This window comes from Eptesicus fuscus, chromosome 12 (genome assembly GCF_027574615.1).
Source record: "Eptesicus fuscus isolate TK198812 chromosome 12, DD_ASM_mEF_20220401, whole genome shotgun sequence".
NCBI classification, from domain to species: domain Eukaryota; kingdom Metazoa; phylum Chordata; class Mammalia; order Chiroptera; family Vespertilionidae; genus Eptesicus; species Eptesicus fuscus.
Genome location: NC_072484.1, coordinates 11,841,030 through 11,856,978, shown reverse-complemented (window position 1 = coordinate 11,856,978; position 15,949 = coordinate 11,841,030). Strand labels below are relative to the sequence as shown.

General features: G+C 48.0%; 1 protein-coding gene and 1 long non-coding RNA gene across 2 annotated transcripts in view; one reads left to right on the top strand and one right to left on the bottom strand.

The window, feature by feature from the left end:
- The window catches only part of ACSS1 (acyl-CoA synthetase short chain family member 1), a 57,276-nt gene extending 52,933 nt beyond the window's left edge, over positions 1–4,343 (bottom strand). The window contains exon 1 of the mRNA XM_008141307.3: positions 3,608–4,343. Within this exon, the coding sequence (XP_008139529.1) occupies positions 3,608–3,908 (301 nt within the window). The 5' untranslated portion in view covers positions 3,909–4,343. The remainder of the gene's footprint in view (positions 1–3,607) is intronic.
- Positions 4,344–5,831: 1,488 nt separating this feature from the next.
- On the top strand, positions 5,832–7,838 carry LOC114231419 (uncharacterized). Its single transcript, XR_003617377.2, has 2 exons — positions 5,832–6,008; positions 7,567–7,838. It is a non-coding gene; the product is annotated as an uncharacterized LOC114231419 (long non-coding RNA).
- Positions 7,839–15,949: the final 8,111 nt, after the last annotated feature.

The following is a 15,949-nucleotide window of genomic DNA, read 5'->3' as shown; positions in this document are numbered from 1 at the left end:
TCCTCCTTCTGAATTATTGGAGGCACGTCATAAAGAAAAGAAAGGTACAGCAAAATGGTTCCCATTGCCTCAACGAATGTCCCCAAAAGCATCCAGAAATCTGTGTTCAATGCTTGGTTAAAAATAGTTTCTCTATACCCTTGCTTGAAAGTAAGAATACAGACACTTTAAAAAAAATCAGACTCAGAATTTGGTATTTAGAAAAGAGAGTACGGTTGTGTGTTTTGAAAGCAACATACGCAACATACGTTATTACCCTCCAGTTCTGCATTTGCACCTTCCTGACATCTTGCGTTTATACAGCACAGAGCAAAACATCGGTTGAGCCATATGGAGGACAGAGCCAGATCTCAAAGTCTGGGAGGAATCCTTTTTAGATCTTTGGAGCCCTGTTGACCACCTGCGTACCCTCCTGACCCGTTTCCAGCCTAGTCCAGGCTGATCAGACGCAAGCGCATGTGGTCCTGTTCAGAGGAAACGCAGCACTGCTGAAGGTCAGGCTCAATGTCACAGCCCCCTAGCCACCCCCAGCTCCCTACACCCACAGGATTCATTCATTAATAACAAAGGCCAGTGACTGGGTGTGAGTCAAGACTGTGCAGAGAACTTTGTAAGTGTTTTCTCATTTAATGCTAACAACAGCCCTGGGTGTCCCCAGGCCATCCACTTCGGGCCAGAAGAAACCTAGCAGCTTCTGCTGTAGTGTCTGTGACCTCTGGTCCATGTTCCCTGGGCCTGTGTAAGTGGTTTAGGACACAGTTCCAGCTGAGCCAGCCTGAGTCCTCCCAGTCAAGGCCCCAGACTTGTGATGACAGCCTCAGACACTGATCAATGGGGAGCAGAAGCAAGCCATGCCCATGGGGCCCTGTCCAAAGTCCTGACACACAGACCGGTGAGAGTACTATGACTCCTGGGGGCTGTTTGCTATGCAACAATAGTAACTAGAACACAATTCAGACTGTCTTATTGTGCAGACAAGGAGATCCATGGAGAGAACAGTAAGGGGAAAGCAAGGATGCAGACCCAGGTGGAATTCTCAAGACATACCCAGAACCACTAAGCTGTACTGCACCGCCCATCTGCCATTTCTGTTTGCTTATTAGAGTCATCGCCAGGACACGAATCCCAATTCTGCCCATTTAGAAGTGTCTTGTCTGCCCTAGTTTGGGGCCTATAGGTCAGTGGTTCTCAAACTTGTGTGTGTCCCTCAGGAGCACCCGAAGAGCTTATAAACACAGATGGCAGAGCGCCACCCTCAGGGCTTCAGATTCCGGGGTCTAGGATGAGGCCCGAGAACTTGCATGTCTCGAGAACGAGTGGTACAGATTTTCCTGAAGGGGTAATGGGAGTTTCAAAAGTGATACTCCTTTGGAATAAGCCATCATTACAGTGACTATCATACAGACAGATCAGCCCAAAGCATACCCACCATTCCACAACTTTCTAGGGGGCTCCCAGAGCAGCGATGGCCTGGCCTGGTCTTTTTCATACCATCACCTCTGCGGTTTGCAGACACTGTCAAAAGGCAGAGATATCCCTGACAGATGAAAGGGTGGACATACACATTCAAGGTGAGAATGCTGCTGAAAACCTGTTTTTCCACAAGGCAGTTTCTGAAGCTCAATTTCTGGCAAAATAAGTGAAGGAAAAAGAGGCACGTCTGCTGGCCAACCACATGTTGAGCCTGACTGAGTGAGGCTCAAGAGGCCCTTCCTGCCTGTCCCCTGAGGTCCATCCCCAGTGACTGATCTGGGAGTGAGAGGATACACGTGTGCATGAGCCAACCCTGACCATCCCCAGTGGCCTCGGGCCTCCACAGTCCCAGTCGCTTGCACAAGAGCTGCACGTTACGTGTCCTGCTCTCTCCTGTAAGTGCTCTCCTCCCTGCAAGGGTAACTCTGCAAACCTAAGGGTTTGTTTTGTGCTTCTTTTACCCACTAGTTCAAGGACACTTGCTGCTGACTCAGTTTTAAAGAAAACACTTATCTCGTGATTCATTTTAATTAAACCATCAAAGTAGTATACAAAATGAAAAAAAAAAAAATCTGGCCCAAAGTTCTTCCCTAAGTTTCTTTGTTTGAAAAATAATTGCAAGAGCACTGGCTGGTTTGGCTCAGTGGACAGAGCGTTGGCCTCCGGACCAAAGGGTCCCGGGTTCGATCCTGGTCAAAGGGCACATACCTTAGTTGCAGGCTCCTCCTCAGCCCAGGCCCTGGTCAGGGTGAGTGCAGAAGGCAACCAATCGATGTGTTTCTCTCACATCGATGTTTCCCTCCGTCTTTCCCTCTCTCTTCCACACTCTCTAAAAGATCAATGGAAAAATATCCTCAGGTGAGGATTAACAAAAAAATATATTTAAAAAAAAAGAAAAAGAACTGCAAGACACACTACCTATAATTGTATGGCTATTTCTAAATACGATAAAATTGCTACTACTTACTGATCACCAATAAGTGCTGGGCCTGTTCCACACCTCCAGCACTCTGTCCTCACAATCAACCTTCAGGCAGGCTTACTGCCCCCCGTTTACAAATGAGGCGACAGGCTCAGGGGAGAAGTCACAGGCCCAGTCAATGGTGGAGTTGTGCAAACACCAGACCCTACCATGAAGTTCAGGTCTTGGCCAGGACCTGACCCTGCCATTAAGATCTACATGTCCCCACCTCCCCAACCCCCCACCCCCACCCCCGCCAGAAACATCCCCTAGACCCCACTTCCACCTAATGGGGTACCCCATCCTCCCTCGCCATGCAGCTCCCCTGAGCACTCCACCTGGCTGTAAATCCCCTGCTCCCCAGGCTACCCACACCCCAGTCTACCCTGCCTGGATGGCCACTGCCTCCAGTTCCCGGGCCTTCTCTCCTCCAGGCACAGTGTGCTCATCCCACCACCCAAATCCCAAATCCTAACAGTAGTAGACTCAATCTCAGCAGATACCAAAGGACCCAGTGGCTGGTGGTGCTGGTTTCTGGGACCTCAAACAGAACCAGGTCTAAAGCAAGCCATGGCTAGGTGTTTGGGGGGGCGGGGGGGAGGGGGGTACTTGGGAGGGGCACGGTCATCTGAAACGGAGAGCTGGGAGGCCCCGCGGTTCTTTCCTTCCCTCCCACTGGCACCGCCAGGGAGCAGGGAGATAAGTGATTCCAGCTGCGGGCCCTGGGCTTCCTCCTCCCAGGCTACGCGCCACCGCTCCGTTTGTTTACTTGGGCAGCATATCTCCCGGGCCAGTCGCCGGGCAGGCAGCTGGTGGTAGCACAGAGTACGGGGAAGTCCCCGCTCCTGTGCACCCGGCACCCACCACCCCAGCCCGCCCCAGGTGTCAACTGCTGCTCCCCGTGGTTACACTTGAGAGTCCACCATTGGAGGAGGCAGCAGGGCAGGGCCAGCAGCTGGGCGACCCGAGCTGACACCCGGGCGCGGGCTGAAGCCGGGGAAGTTGGGGGGTAGGGGGGGGAGGGGGACGCAGAGTGACAGCGGATAGGGAGGCTGGGGCCTCTGGGTCCGGAGGTGCCGGCCCACGGGCCAGCGACCCGTCCCTGACGGCTGCGTTCGGAGTCGCCTCTGGACGTCTGAGCTGGGGGCGCCCTGGTCCCCGCAGCCCACTCACCGGACACGTTTAGCTGGCCTCCCAGGAACCAGCCGATCTTGCCGCTGCTCAAGTCACAGTCCCAGACGGTGTGGAAGGGGGTGTCCCACACCAGCGTGTCGCGCGCCAGCGGCCCCCAGAAGGCGTCGGGCTGCCGGTCCGCCAGCGCTCTCAGCGCGGGGTACGAGGCGGGCAGCGGGGGCCCAGAGGCCGCCCTGCGCGGCGCGCAACCTCCGCCGGGCGGCCACCCCCGAGGTCCCGCGCGCCCCTGCAGGACGCTCCGGAGCCGCCGGACGCCGCAGCCCACACTGCGCGCCGCCATCTCCCCTACGCCCCAAGGCCTCTGCACCCCTAGCCAGACTACCAGTCGGTGGGGAGGAGGGGGGTGTCGCTCTCTCCGAGGGCCCGCCCCGTCTCCGCCCTCCCGCCGCCACCCACTCCTTGGACCCCTCCTGGCTCGAAGCTGCCTTCAGAACCCCCCTCCCCGCCTAGAGAAGGGACCGCGAAGGAGGAGGGACAGCGGCCCGAGGAGGGGCGCTGGGGAGTCCCCGCCCCGGCGAGGCTGAGGGCGGGCCCCCTCGCCTGCGCTCCCTGCGCTCCGGCCCGGCGGCGGGGCTTTGGCCGTTTTAGTTTCAGTTTGAGTGTCAGGTTCGGACAGAACTGCAGAGACACGTGCGTCCAGGCTGGGCCCGCGCCCGGGACTTCCGGGTCCCAGGAAAGGAGCCTCGTAGAACAATCGACTAACGCAGCGAAGTGCACAGGTGGGCGTGAGAACCAGAGCCAGGTCGGTTCGTGTCTCAGGCTGAAGTCTACCTGTTAATCTCTGTGCTATTGAGAGAGAACCGCCTCCCCCACGCCCCTCATGCCAGACCGGTCTGTACGTCCGCACACAAACTCAAGTAGCCCCTGTGGGCTAAATGGGCTGATCAGGCGCCCCCCGGCCAGGAGGCTGTGGGGACCTGGGGTCCGTTGCTTTTATCACCCAACTGTCTGGTTTGGAATTGTGTAACTTTGAGGGTTTTCTCCAATGGCCTCAGTCTCCGTGGTCTGGGTTCAAACCCTGGATTTCCTAGCTCTGTGGTCTTGGGCAAGTTCCTGAACTTCTCTGTGTCTCATTTTACTTCTGTAGAAAACGAGAGTAATATCTCCCTCCCCTGCTGCAGTGAAGAATAAACGAGATTGTGTCGGAAGCGTCCAAGGCCAATAGGAATCCCCAGTTTGAGGTTGAGGGAAACTAGTCAATGCAAACAGCTCAATTGTGATAACAGCACAGCTATGCAACAGCAGCACCTCTCCAGCTAGACAGCTCTGCTCCCTCTCCAGAGAGACATCTTTGGTGTTTCAGCTCTGGGGAAAGGAAGTCTCAAGGTGGAAAGGGACAGTGCACTCCCAGAGCTAGAGGAGAGCTGACATATAAACAGAAGCCCCTGCCTCTGGTCCCTGATGCAAATGAGGACTCCAAATCCTCTCAGTTTGATTGGTCCAAGAGGCACTGTCGTTATTGGTCAGAATGGTGCCTCTCTGATTGGTCAGTGAAGATGTTGAGGGAGTTATGCCCCTGCAGATCCCATTGGAAAGGGAAAGTCTCAGTCCTATTGGTTGAAATAGGGTTCCAGGAATTCCTTTATAAATGGCGGACCAGATGGCAGGAACACAGTTCAGTTGAGTGCAGGAGGCAGTAGCTATTTGCAGGCTTCTCCCTGAAGTGCCATTTGCATGAGAGACCCCTGCGTGGAAATGGCTGCTAGGCTCTGTTTTTGTTTGTTTGAATCCAGTTAGCCACCAGGAGCCCATCTTACTGGGTATCTTCTTTCTCAGGTCCACACCTGGAATCAGCACCTGGGAGCTTAATAGCAGAGGTGGTGTTTTTCTTGTCAGCCCAGGAAGGATAGAAGGGAACTCAGAGAAACTTGTCTCAACCAGCTTCCTAAATGTTTCAACACCCAAGAAGTAAGCATCTAATAAAGAAGGCAAGCACATGGGAAAGGGGATTTTTGAAAACTGGTTGGTTGAGTTCTTTGGGTTTAGGCAAGATTCTGCCCTCTTAACTGTGAGATTTGCAGAGGGAATGTCCCTGCCATTCCAAGGAGATTCTGCTGTCCTTTAGCCCCCCCGCCATGTCGAATACCTGCTTCCTGCCACAGAAGAGAGGATTTTAAGGCTGGAAAACCAGTGATAATAGCTAGCACTAGACATGTGCCCTGACCTGTGCCGCGCTTGATCTGCATTTTTTTTACTGTTTAAAGGTATTTAGTGCTGTCAACTCCTGCCCATCATAAACCTCTACCGGAACGAATGAGGAGACTGAGACCAAATGAATCAATCGACTTACTAAAGAACACATGGGCCCTGACCAGTTTGGCTCAGTGGATAGAGCATCAGCCTGCGGACTGAAGGGTCCCGGGTTTGATTCTGGTCAAGGGTATGTGCCTTGGTTGCAGGCGCATCCCCACTGGAGGGAGGGGGGCGGGGGTGCAGGACGCAGCTGATGGATGTTTCTCTCTCATCGATGTTTCTGGCTCTCTATCCCTCTTCCTTCCTCTGGGGCCTTCCAGGAACCTTATATCTCAGACCTGAAGGAACCTTATGTCTCAGACCTGAGGTTTAACTGGAGATGGTGGTACAGGCACAATTGCTGACCCTCACCATCCTTACAGATAGATGCTTTGATCATCACTTTACATATAAGAAAACAAGCACAGAGAGGATAGATGCTCAAGGCCACAGAGCTAGCAAGTGGTAGAGCCTTAGCTTTCTGCCTCCACAGCTTCTAGTTTATTTTGTTCATTTGTTCGTTTGTTTGTTTGTTTGTTTGTTTTTGTTAATCCTCACTGAGGATATTTTTGCCATTGATTTTTAGAGAGAGTGGAAGGAAGAGAGGGAGGGAGGGAGAGAGAAAGAGAGGGAGAAACATCGATCTGAGAGAGACACATCAATTGGTTGTCTCCTGGACCAGTCCTGACTGGGGCTGGGTTCAAATCTGAGACCCAGGTACAAGCCCTTGACCACGGATCAAGCCCACAAACCTTTGGTGCACGGGCTGATGCTTTAACTGTGGAACCAGACCGGCCAGGGCCAAAGCTTCTAGTTGTAATAGCTTTTGCCGTTTGTCTTCATAGGTCCTACAACCAATATTACTTGCAGGGGTCCTCAAACTTTTTAAACAGGGGTCCAGTTCACTGTCCCTCAGACCGTTGGAGGGCCGGACTATAGTTTAAAAAAAACTATGAGCAAATTCCTATGCACACTGCACATATCTTATTTTGAAGTAAAAAAAAACAAAACGGCAAAAACACCCGTGTGTGGCCCGCGGGCCGTACTTTGAGGACGCCTGACTTAGAAAGTTGCAGCACGTGGATGCCAGTCTTTGCTTTAACAGATCCCCTGGGAGACCCACCTGCCCCCAGTCAGCAAGACCTAACATCGAGTCACCAAATCTGTTCACTGTAGTCTGGTGCCTTCAATGCACCTGTAAAGCACTCTGCTTCTTCTTCCCTATATTTTTCCTTTTCCTGTTCTCTTCATTCCCCCATTTCTTCTTGTCAATGACACACAAACAGTATCTGTGGAGCCCATTCTGTGTGCACAGCCCACAAAGGCTGTCGGCTCAACAAGGATGAACCCAACACTGCCCTTGAACTCAAGATGATGATTGGGGGAGGAGTGTGAGGAGGAACAGAGAGACACACACCAGCTCAAATAACAGAGATTCAAAGCAAATCCAAAACAAAAACAAAAAATCCACAAGTAGAGCCTTGAAAGGGTTTGGAGGGAGGAGAGGACACAATTGGCTGGGAGTGTGGGAGTAGTTTCTTCAGAGTGAAGGGCTCACCTTCCCTTCCAGTTCCCATTTCCTGATGTTCCATGAACTCAGTGGTAGCAGTGACATGTGGGAGGCTATGTAATCTGCTTCAGCGGGGCGGGGGGGCGGGGGGGGGGGGTGTTGAGCTGCAGCAAAACCTTTGTCTCTGTCTTGTAAGTTGCAGGCTCGATCCTTGTGGGGCTTACCCCACAATGCATAGCAACTCCAGGATGAGCAGGTTCACCACCAAAGAGCAGGAAGACACAGGAGGTGAAAAGCAGGACCAACGCCAGGTGGTGCCAGGCTGGCAGCTGGGTGTGCTCAGAGGGGCCCCTGGAGCTGGGGGACCCCCATCTGAGGGCAGTGCGACTGTGGAGCAGCCAGACCTCATGGCAGGGTCCATTCCCTGTTAGCTCTAGCAATATGCTAATTAAATTCTATCAAACCAAATCCTGTAAACTCTTAACTTGCTTCCACTTTTGGATTCGCTTGTGGCCTCCATGAAATGCCCTTAGCCAACAATGGTCAAGAGAATGATCAGAGAAGACAACAGCATCTCCTATGACTGCTAGTCACTGACACCTGGAAGAACCCAGTCTCCTAACTGCCAGGTGCACAGGGCCAAGGGGAACCAGGACTCCCAGCCCATATCCCCTCTTCTTGGTCTCCTGAGTAGACACCCTTGCTGGGGAGACAGCACCTCCTATTCCTGCTCTCACTCGAGGCCAGACTGGCATTATTAGTGATGATCACACAGACACAAGTTACCCTAGGCCTGATGTAAGTGGCCACCATCACACATGGATAAAACCCTGTCTTTATAACCTGAGAAAACTGAGTGGACAGAGTGCTGAACAGGGAGCCAGGCGACCTGGACTAGACTCTCGGTTCTGACCCAGCCCACCACAGGGTAAGTCCCTCAATATCTCCAAGCCTCTGTTTTCTCATCTGTATAATGAACAAATGTGAGCCAAATTCTGAATCCTTTAGCTCTAAAATTCCAAGTGGTGCATTCATACCAATAAGGGTATGTCAAACTAAATACCCAAGTCCCTTCTGTTTCCCTAGGTCACAGCTAATGCCAGTGTGAGGGTCCATGGATGTGTTTGAGGAGTGTTTCACTTCAGCTTTGGAGAGCTCAAGCCCAACCCCCTCCCCTATTCCTTGCCTTTCTTTGTTTCCAATTCAGTAGATTGCCCCACCCCACCTGGATGGGTGCAGTCCCCCAGACCAGCCACTGTTTCTCACAGGACTTTTGGGCCCAAGCTCACAACCGAGTGAGGCAGTCAGGAATACCCTCTGTGATTTTCTTTTAAAGCTGGACCAACTAGAACTGACTTCATCCTTCACTTCAATGCAACCAAGAATCAATGGTTTGGCGGAATTCTGGTCCAATGCTTCCAAGAATGTCATACAGTTCTGGCTTGAAAGCTTTGTATTTTGACTTGCATAAAATGAGAAAAATCAAGGGGGATTCAAGAGGCTGTATATTGATTGAGCAGGAGCTCAATAAATAGTGATTGATTCATTGACTGGAAAGATGAGTGATAGCAAAATAAATCTAATATTATTAATCAAATTTCTTACATCACTGAATTTGATCATTTTAAAGCTGGCCAACACTGCCACCTGGTGATGAATTCTACCTTCCTATCATCTGAGGAATTTAATGTTTGTAATCTACAGCAGCAATCGCCAACCTTTCGGACCTCTCAGTCCACCAGTGGTCCGCGGACCACCAGTTGGTGACCGCTGATCTACAGGACATGCCAACTAGAAGAACACAACACATTCCTTGTAATCATGTCAACATCAAAAGAAGTCCAGGAACATTTCCTGAATAACAAGGTTCCTTGGAACAGTCTTTGTCACTTCTTGGTCTTTTTAGTGAACTAATCAACAGTGATTGATTAGCAGTCCTGGACTCAAGGGAGATGAGAAATCTCTTCTAAATGAGAGACTCAATCAAGGTGGTGGACTGGGTATATGAAATAACTGAAAAGATTTATTTTAAAATCTGGTAAGTTGGGAAAAGATAAGGCCCTTGTATTTTAGTTTGGCATAATTATTTTTTTAAAAAAAAGTACCATGAAACTGGACGGCTGAAACACAGAAATTTATTTCTCACAGCTCTGGTGGCTGGAAAGCCCATGATCAAGGCTCTGGCAGCTTCAGAAGACTTACTTTCCAGTGCATAGACAGCAGTCTTCTCATTCTGTCCTCATGTGGCAGAAAGAGTGAGAGACCTCTTTTATAAGGGCACTAACCCCATTCAGGGTACTCCACTCTCAGGATCTAATCGCCTCCTATAGGCCCCACACCAATGTCCCCTAATGCGTGCTCTCTCGCTCTCTCTCTCTTGTCTCTCATTTAGGATTTCAACATATGACTTTTGGGGAACATCCATAATACCTTGGTTGAAGAGAAATCCTGAGGAGGATTTCTGCCAGATGAGAGGCAAACAAGGTGGAATTAAAGGAAGGAATTACAGCCCAAAACATATACAAAAGTTAAACGTGACTTGGGGAAGCCAGATGTGAGCAGCAGGAAGATGCTCTGGGGAAACCATCAGGTGTTCGGTAGGGAGTCAGGAAGAAGTGAGGGTAGAGAAAAGTAAAACCATGCAAAGGTTTGTGTCTGAATGGGGTGTGATATAAGCACTGTGGAACCAGATATTTATAGAAACATATGCTATATATGTTTAAAATGGATGGATAATTTTTAGAAAGCTAAAAATAGAGTGTAACTTCAAAACCATTTGTGAGGGAAATGGAACAAATGTTAATCAATCTACACTAATAAAAGAGTAAGATGCAAATTAACAGTACCTTCATGACACCCACCAGCCAATCAGGAGTGAGTATGCAAATTAACCCAACAAAGGTGGCGGGTTAATTTGCATATGCAGGCGCAAGCGGCTGGGGGTGGGGCAGGATGCTCTGGGCCTCTGGGCAGCGTAGGAAGGGGGAAAGGCGGCTCCAGGCCGGAGCAAAAAGGCGGCTCCGGCTGAAGCAAAGGCAGTGCCAGCAGCCAGGGGAAGGAAGGCCCGTTCTTGCATGAATCTTCATGCACTGAGCCTCTAGTTTTTTATAAAGCTGGAAAGGGTAGGATGAGAAAAGGAGCAAGCAAGGATGGTAAGTTGAAAAATGTAAAATAAGATCAAGGGACATAGCCAAGCATCATATCAGTAATAGCTATGAATTAATCAAATTTCCCCAATAAATACAAATTATAGCTGCGAGTCAAAATGATAGAACATTTGGGAAAGAGGATGCAAGATACGGTGTGAAGGAGAGAGTTCCATGATGTGACTGCGGCCAGGCCCTCAAGCGAGACCCAGGCCAGACAGAGTGCTTCCTGGAAACCCTCTGAGACTGTCTGATGGTGATCGATACTTTCCTTCTGACATAAACCAGAAGCTCTCCCCTGTGTCCCACGGTGTGCTGGTTTCTTTCGGGGGCAAGCATTTCAGGCATTTTCCCATACCTAGGACAGGTCACACCGCAAAACCCTATCCATCTTGCCCTGTTCCATAGAACTCTTTAGTGCCTGTCAAACAGCCCACAGGATAACCACTTTGTCTTGCAGCTGCTCAAGATGCACTTTGGATGTGTTTCCTTTAATGAACTCTGTTCACTGCCAGACTGGAGTGGCCTCCTCTTTCTCCAATCTTTCCCTGCTCTCTGTTTTCAGAGTTCTATTTTCAGTCTCCAGGCTTTCCCCAGGTCCGCGTGTATAGATTGTGGAACACACACACACATTTGGAGGTCCAGAATGAGAGAATGAGAAGAAGCAATATTCAATGAATTAAATCTTTTTCCCATAATTAATGAAAGATAATACTCAGGTTCAGAAAGAACACAAATTCCAAGTCAGCTGGAATGAAATCAGCACCTATATACATCATAGTGAAACTATCAAAACCAAAAGACAAGCAGCAGGTCTGAAAAACAGAAAGAAAAGACAGATCACTGACACAAGAATAGTGATTACATTGACAGCTAGCAGTGGAGGGGTATCTGAAATGCAAGAAGTATGTCAACATAAGAAACATTCAAACCTGTAGAAAATGTTTATGGGTTTACTTGAGCCAAACTGACAATTGCCAGGAAGCAAGAGCTCAAAGGATTGAGAATATGCTCCAGAAAAAATGGCAGTTCTGCACCCCTCTTTATATATTATAATCAAAAGAGAGGACGTAAGCGGGTTCCATGAAATCCATTGGTGATAGATTAGGGAGGTGGGAGAAAGCAAAGAAGGTAGGGGGAGACAGAACTTCTGAGACTGGATAAAAAAGTAAAATAATGGACATAAAGTTCTTTCACATAAGTGGGTACAGGACAGTTAGGCAACAATTAACTCAATAACAATGAGGGAATGTGTGGTCTCCCACTCTGGTATGGTATTTGTGCTTGAGGGGTCCAGAAAAAGGAACTTACTTTGACCTTCCAAAGGTTTGGTATCATAGATGCAAAAAGACAATAGACAGGCTTACCTAAGGCAAAGACTGACTTGTGTCAGGGGAGATTCTAGCCTCAGGCATGACTGCCTGCCATAAACTGCTTATAATTAGTAAGTTTTCATTTCAGATCATCCTCTGCAGTTACGTAGGTCTCTGAGTTTATAAAGCCACCTAGCAGGCCTCCCCTGAGCTTGTCAGGTTTAGTCTGTGGCCGCTTTTTGTCCACAAGAACAATGAGCAAGGAAATGGTTACACTTGTGGCCGAAACTGGTTTGGCTCAGTGGATAGAGCGTCAACCTGTGGACTGAAAGGTCCCAGGTTCGATTCTGGTCAAGGGCATGTACCTTGGTTGCGGGCACATCCCCAGTAGGGGTTGTGCAGGAGGCAGCTGATCGATGTTTCTAACTCTCTATCTCTCTCCCTTCCTCTCTGTAAAAAATCAATAAAATATATTTTTTTAAAAAAAAGGGAAATGGTTACACTTGTGGATAAATAAAAACAAACAGCAACATGAAAATATAACAATAATATCTACATCGTTGCGTTAAAACAAGCAAGATAGGGACAAAATCCTGAGCAACAAGAGCATGGAAGTTGATGAAAAAAATCAAAAGCAGCATCCTACAATCCTTCCAATGCTTGCGAGAGTTTTAAGTTTAATTGAATAGGCATATTAAATGCCCTAGCTCAGTGGTCAGCAAACTGCGGCTCGCAAGCCGCGGCTTGCCGCTCTGTTGACTAATGAGTTTGCCGACCACTGGGATAGGGGCTTAATCACAAGGAACAACAACAGCCTGTAATTATTGGAATTGAGAGTCTAGGTCAGTGGTCGGCAAACTCATCAGTCCACAGAGCGGCAAACCGCGGCTCGGGAGCCGCATGTGGCTCCCAAGCCGCAGTTTGCCGACCACTGCCCTAGCTGGTTTGGCTCAGTAGATAGAGCATCAGCCTGTGGACTGAAGAGTCCCAGGTTCAATTCTGATCAAGGGCACATGCCCCAGTTGTGGGCTCAATCCCTAGTAAGGGGCGTGCAGGGGGCAGCAGATCAATGATTCTCTCTCATAATTGATTTTCTAGCTCTCTCCCTCTCCCTTCCTCTCTGAAATCAACAAAAATATATTTTTTAAATTCTAGATTAACTAAAAACAGAAACAGAAAACATAACTTCTAATCTAGCAGAATATATAACTTCCAATTTAGCAGGAAAAATAGAATAAGAAAAGTCTGAGCAATCTGAGAGATGGAAAAAAAGAGAAACAACTTTTAAAGAAACAGAAAAGAAATGGTGGGAAAAATTTTTAAATATACACAAAAAAATAAATAAATTTCAAAATGTCAATAATTATATTCTAAATAAATGGAGTAAAGAAAAAGGGTGTTGGAATAAATTTTTTAAAGTCTCAGCTAGATACTCCTTCAAGATACATACCTAAACCAAAAATATAAATATTGGGAAATATTATAGTGAAATATCATATTAGTGAATGGAAAATATTTCCCAGATAAATATGAATGAAATATTAGACAAAATAGAAAGTAATTTAAAATGTAAGAGAAGCAATAAAGGGGGAAAATAAAAATGATAAATGGTCACCTGAGAGATCTAGGAATTTTGTAACTTCCATATATCTAGTAATATATCTCCAACAAATAAAAAGCAAAAATAGATGGAAATATAGGGAGAAACTTGCAAATTGATCCTCATAGTATTTTCAGGCCATCTATATATATAAAAGCCTAAGCGACCGAATGACCAGTCGCTATGACGCACACTGACCACCAGGGGGGCAGATGCTCAATGCAGGAGCTTCCCCCTGGTGGTCAGTGCGCTCCAACAGTCAACCTCCTGTGGTCCCTCTCCCCCCACCCCTCCCGCCAGCCAACCTCCCTCAACCCTGATTGGCCCTGATTGCTGGCCAGGCCAGGGACCCCACCCATGCACAGATTTGTGCACCGGGCCTCTAGTGTACTAGTATACATAATCACAAAACTGTCTCATAAAAAATGGAACAGCCCTGGCTGGTGATGCTCAGTGATTAGAGTGTCAGCCTGCAAACTGAAGGGTCCCAGGTTCAATTCCAGTCAGGAGCACATCATACCTGGGTTATGGGTTCTCCACCTCCGTTGGGGCGTGTGCAGGAGGCAACCAATTGCTGTGGCTCTCTCACATTGATGTTTCTCTTTCTCTCCTCTCTCTACCTCCCCCTCCCTTCCACTCTTTCTAAAATCAATGGAAAAAATATCCTCCAGTGAAGATTAACAACACCAACAACAAAAAAATGGAATAGTTACTGGACATCATTTATATTTATAAAAGTGGCAGTTTTATTTAATTCAAGTTTTGTTTTCAAAACCAAATTTAGTAAATTAGTCTGTGTATTCACATGGAATTTTAGATTATAATAGTTCTTTCATGTACAATACTTCTCTCATGGCTGGAATGTTGCCCCACCTCCACCCCCACCTGAGACAAGGGCTTGTGAACAGGCAACCTGGCTGGGAATTGGTCCAGGTGAAGGAGTGGGAGACTGAGGAGCAGGAGACAGAAAAGGAGGAAGCACCAAACTAGGGATCATTCTCCAGTTTGTCCCTCTGTGGGCACCAGAATCTTAAAGATGATGTGTAGGATGCACTTCAGAGTTAGAAGGGAGAGCACAGGAATTCTACCCCCTCCCTGGTCAGGATGTGCCTAGGTTCTGTGAACTTCCCTGCACTCCAGGTCTCACAGAGGAAAGTACAGCACGAGGCAGGTTCCCAGAAGCATCCACAGCTCAGTGTCTGAGAAATTCCAGGCAGAAAGCAAGAGATACCCAACATAGCAGCCAGACTTGCAAAACCGGTTGCTGCAACTGGAATAAAAGATGTTCAAGAAGATGTGACATGGAGCAGAGGAGTGTCCCAATCAGAAATTTCTTGAAGGTCTCTTCATTGTATTATTTGGTAAAAAAAAAAAAATTAAAAAAAAATGATATCTGCCGAAACCGGTTTGGCTCAGTGGATTGAGCGTCGGCCTGCGGACTTAAGGGTCCCAGGTTCGATTCCGGTCAAGGGCATGTACCTTGGTTGCGGGCACATCCCTAGTAGGGGGTGTGCAAGAGGCAGCTGATAGATGTTTCTCTCTCATCGATGTTTCTAACTCTCTATCCCTCTCTCTTCCTCTCTGTAAAAAATCAATAAAATATATTTTTTTAAAAAAAAATGATTTCTATCACCACCACCACCACCATCCCTCCTCTCCCCCGGCCCCACACACACACTCCCTTGCTTGCAATGTTGGGCTTCCATTGGTCACTATTAAGAACACCTGGCCCTCCAGGGGCTCCCTACACAAGGCATTACAAGAGATCCCAGAATCTCCCCACCTCCCGCATCTCTAGTTCCTTGGCTCAAAATTGGATGCAAATTTCGTACAAATCTGACAGGGTATTGAAGAGGGAAAGAGAAAAGAGATAGTGTGGACGGAAGGGGATGAAAGAGAGGTCCTGAAATGGAAATATGAGACTGGCTGGAAGGATGGCTAAGGGGATAATTATGTGAATGGAGACATTTCAAAGATCAGCAGTGAAAGAGGGGGGAAAACCATGGTGTGTGATTAAGAGGTTGAGTTGGAGGAATGAAAAACATAAAAATTCCTCTACATAAAAATGTCCAAGCTGTGGATTTAGATGGCTACTAATCTACAAGTCATGGCAAAAGCACAAATGCAGGCTTGCCAAGAGTTTGCACAAAGATGTTAATTAATTAACTAATTAATTAATGAAAGGGGGGAGAAAAGACAACCAGCTTTGGGTGAGTTTTTAAGAAGGGGAAGGGTCCCTAAAATGTCAGAACAATTCCATAGGTATCTACACTTTCCTCTTGACAAAACTTGTGTAAAAGTTCTTCTAATATGTACCTTTAACAAGTACCTTTAATATGAAGAGGTGTTTCTACATCTGTAACTTGGACCTATATGTCATGAATATGGTTTTACTCTCATCAACTAGGTAACAGATATGAGAAAAAATATACACTTGGGAGATGAGGTTCTAATGTTCTTGAACCCTTTGCATATCAGAGAGCTCTGCAAGTGTGGGAACAGGGATCATCAGTATGACAA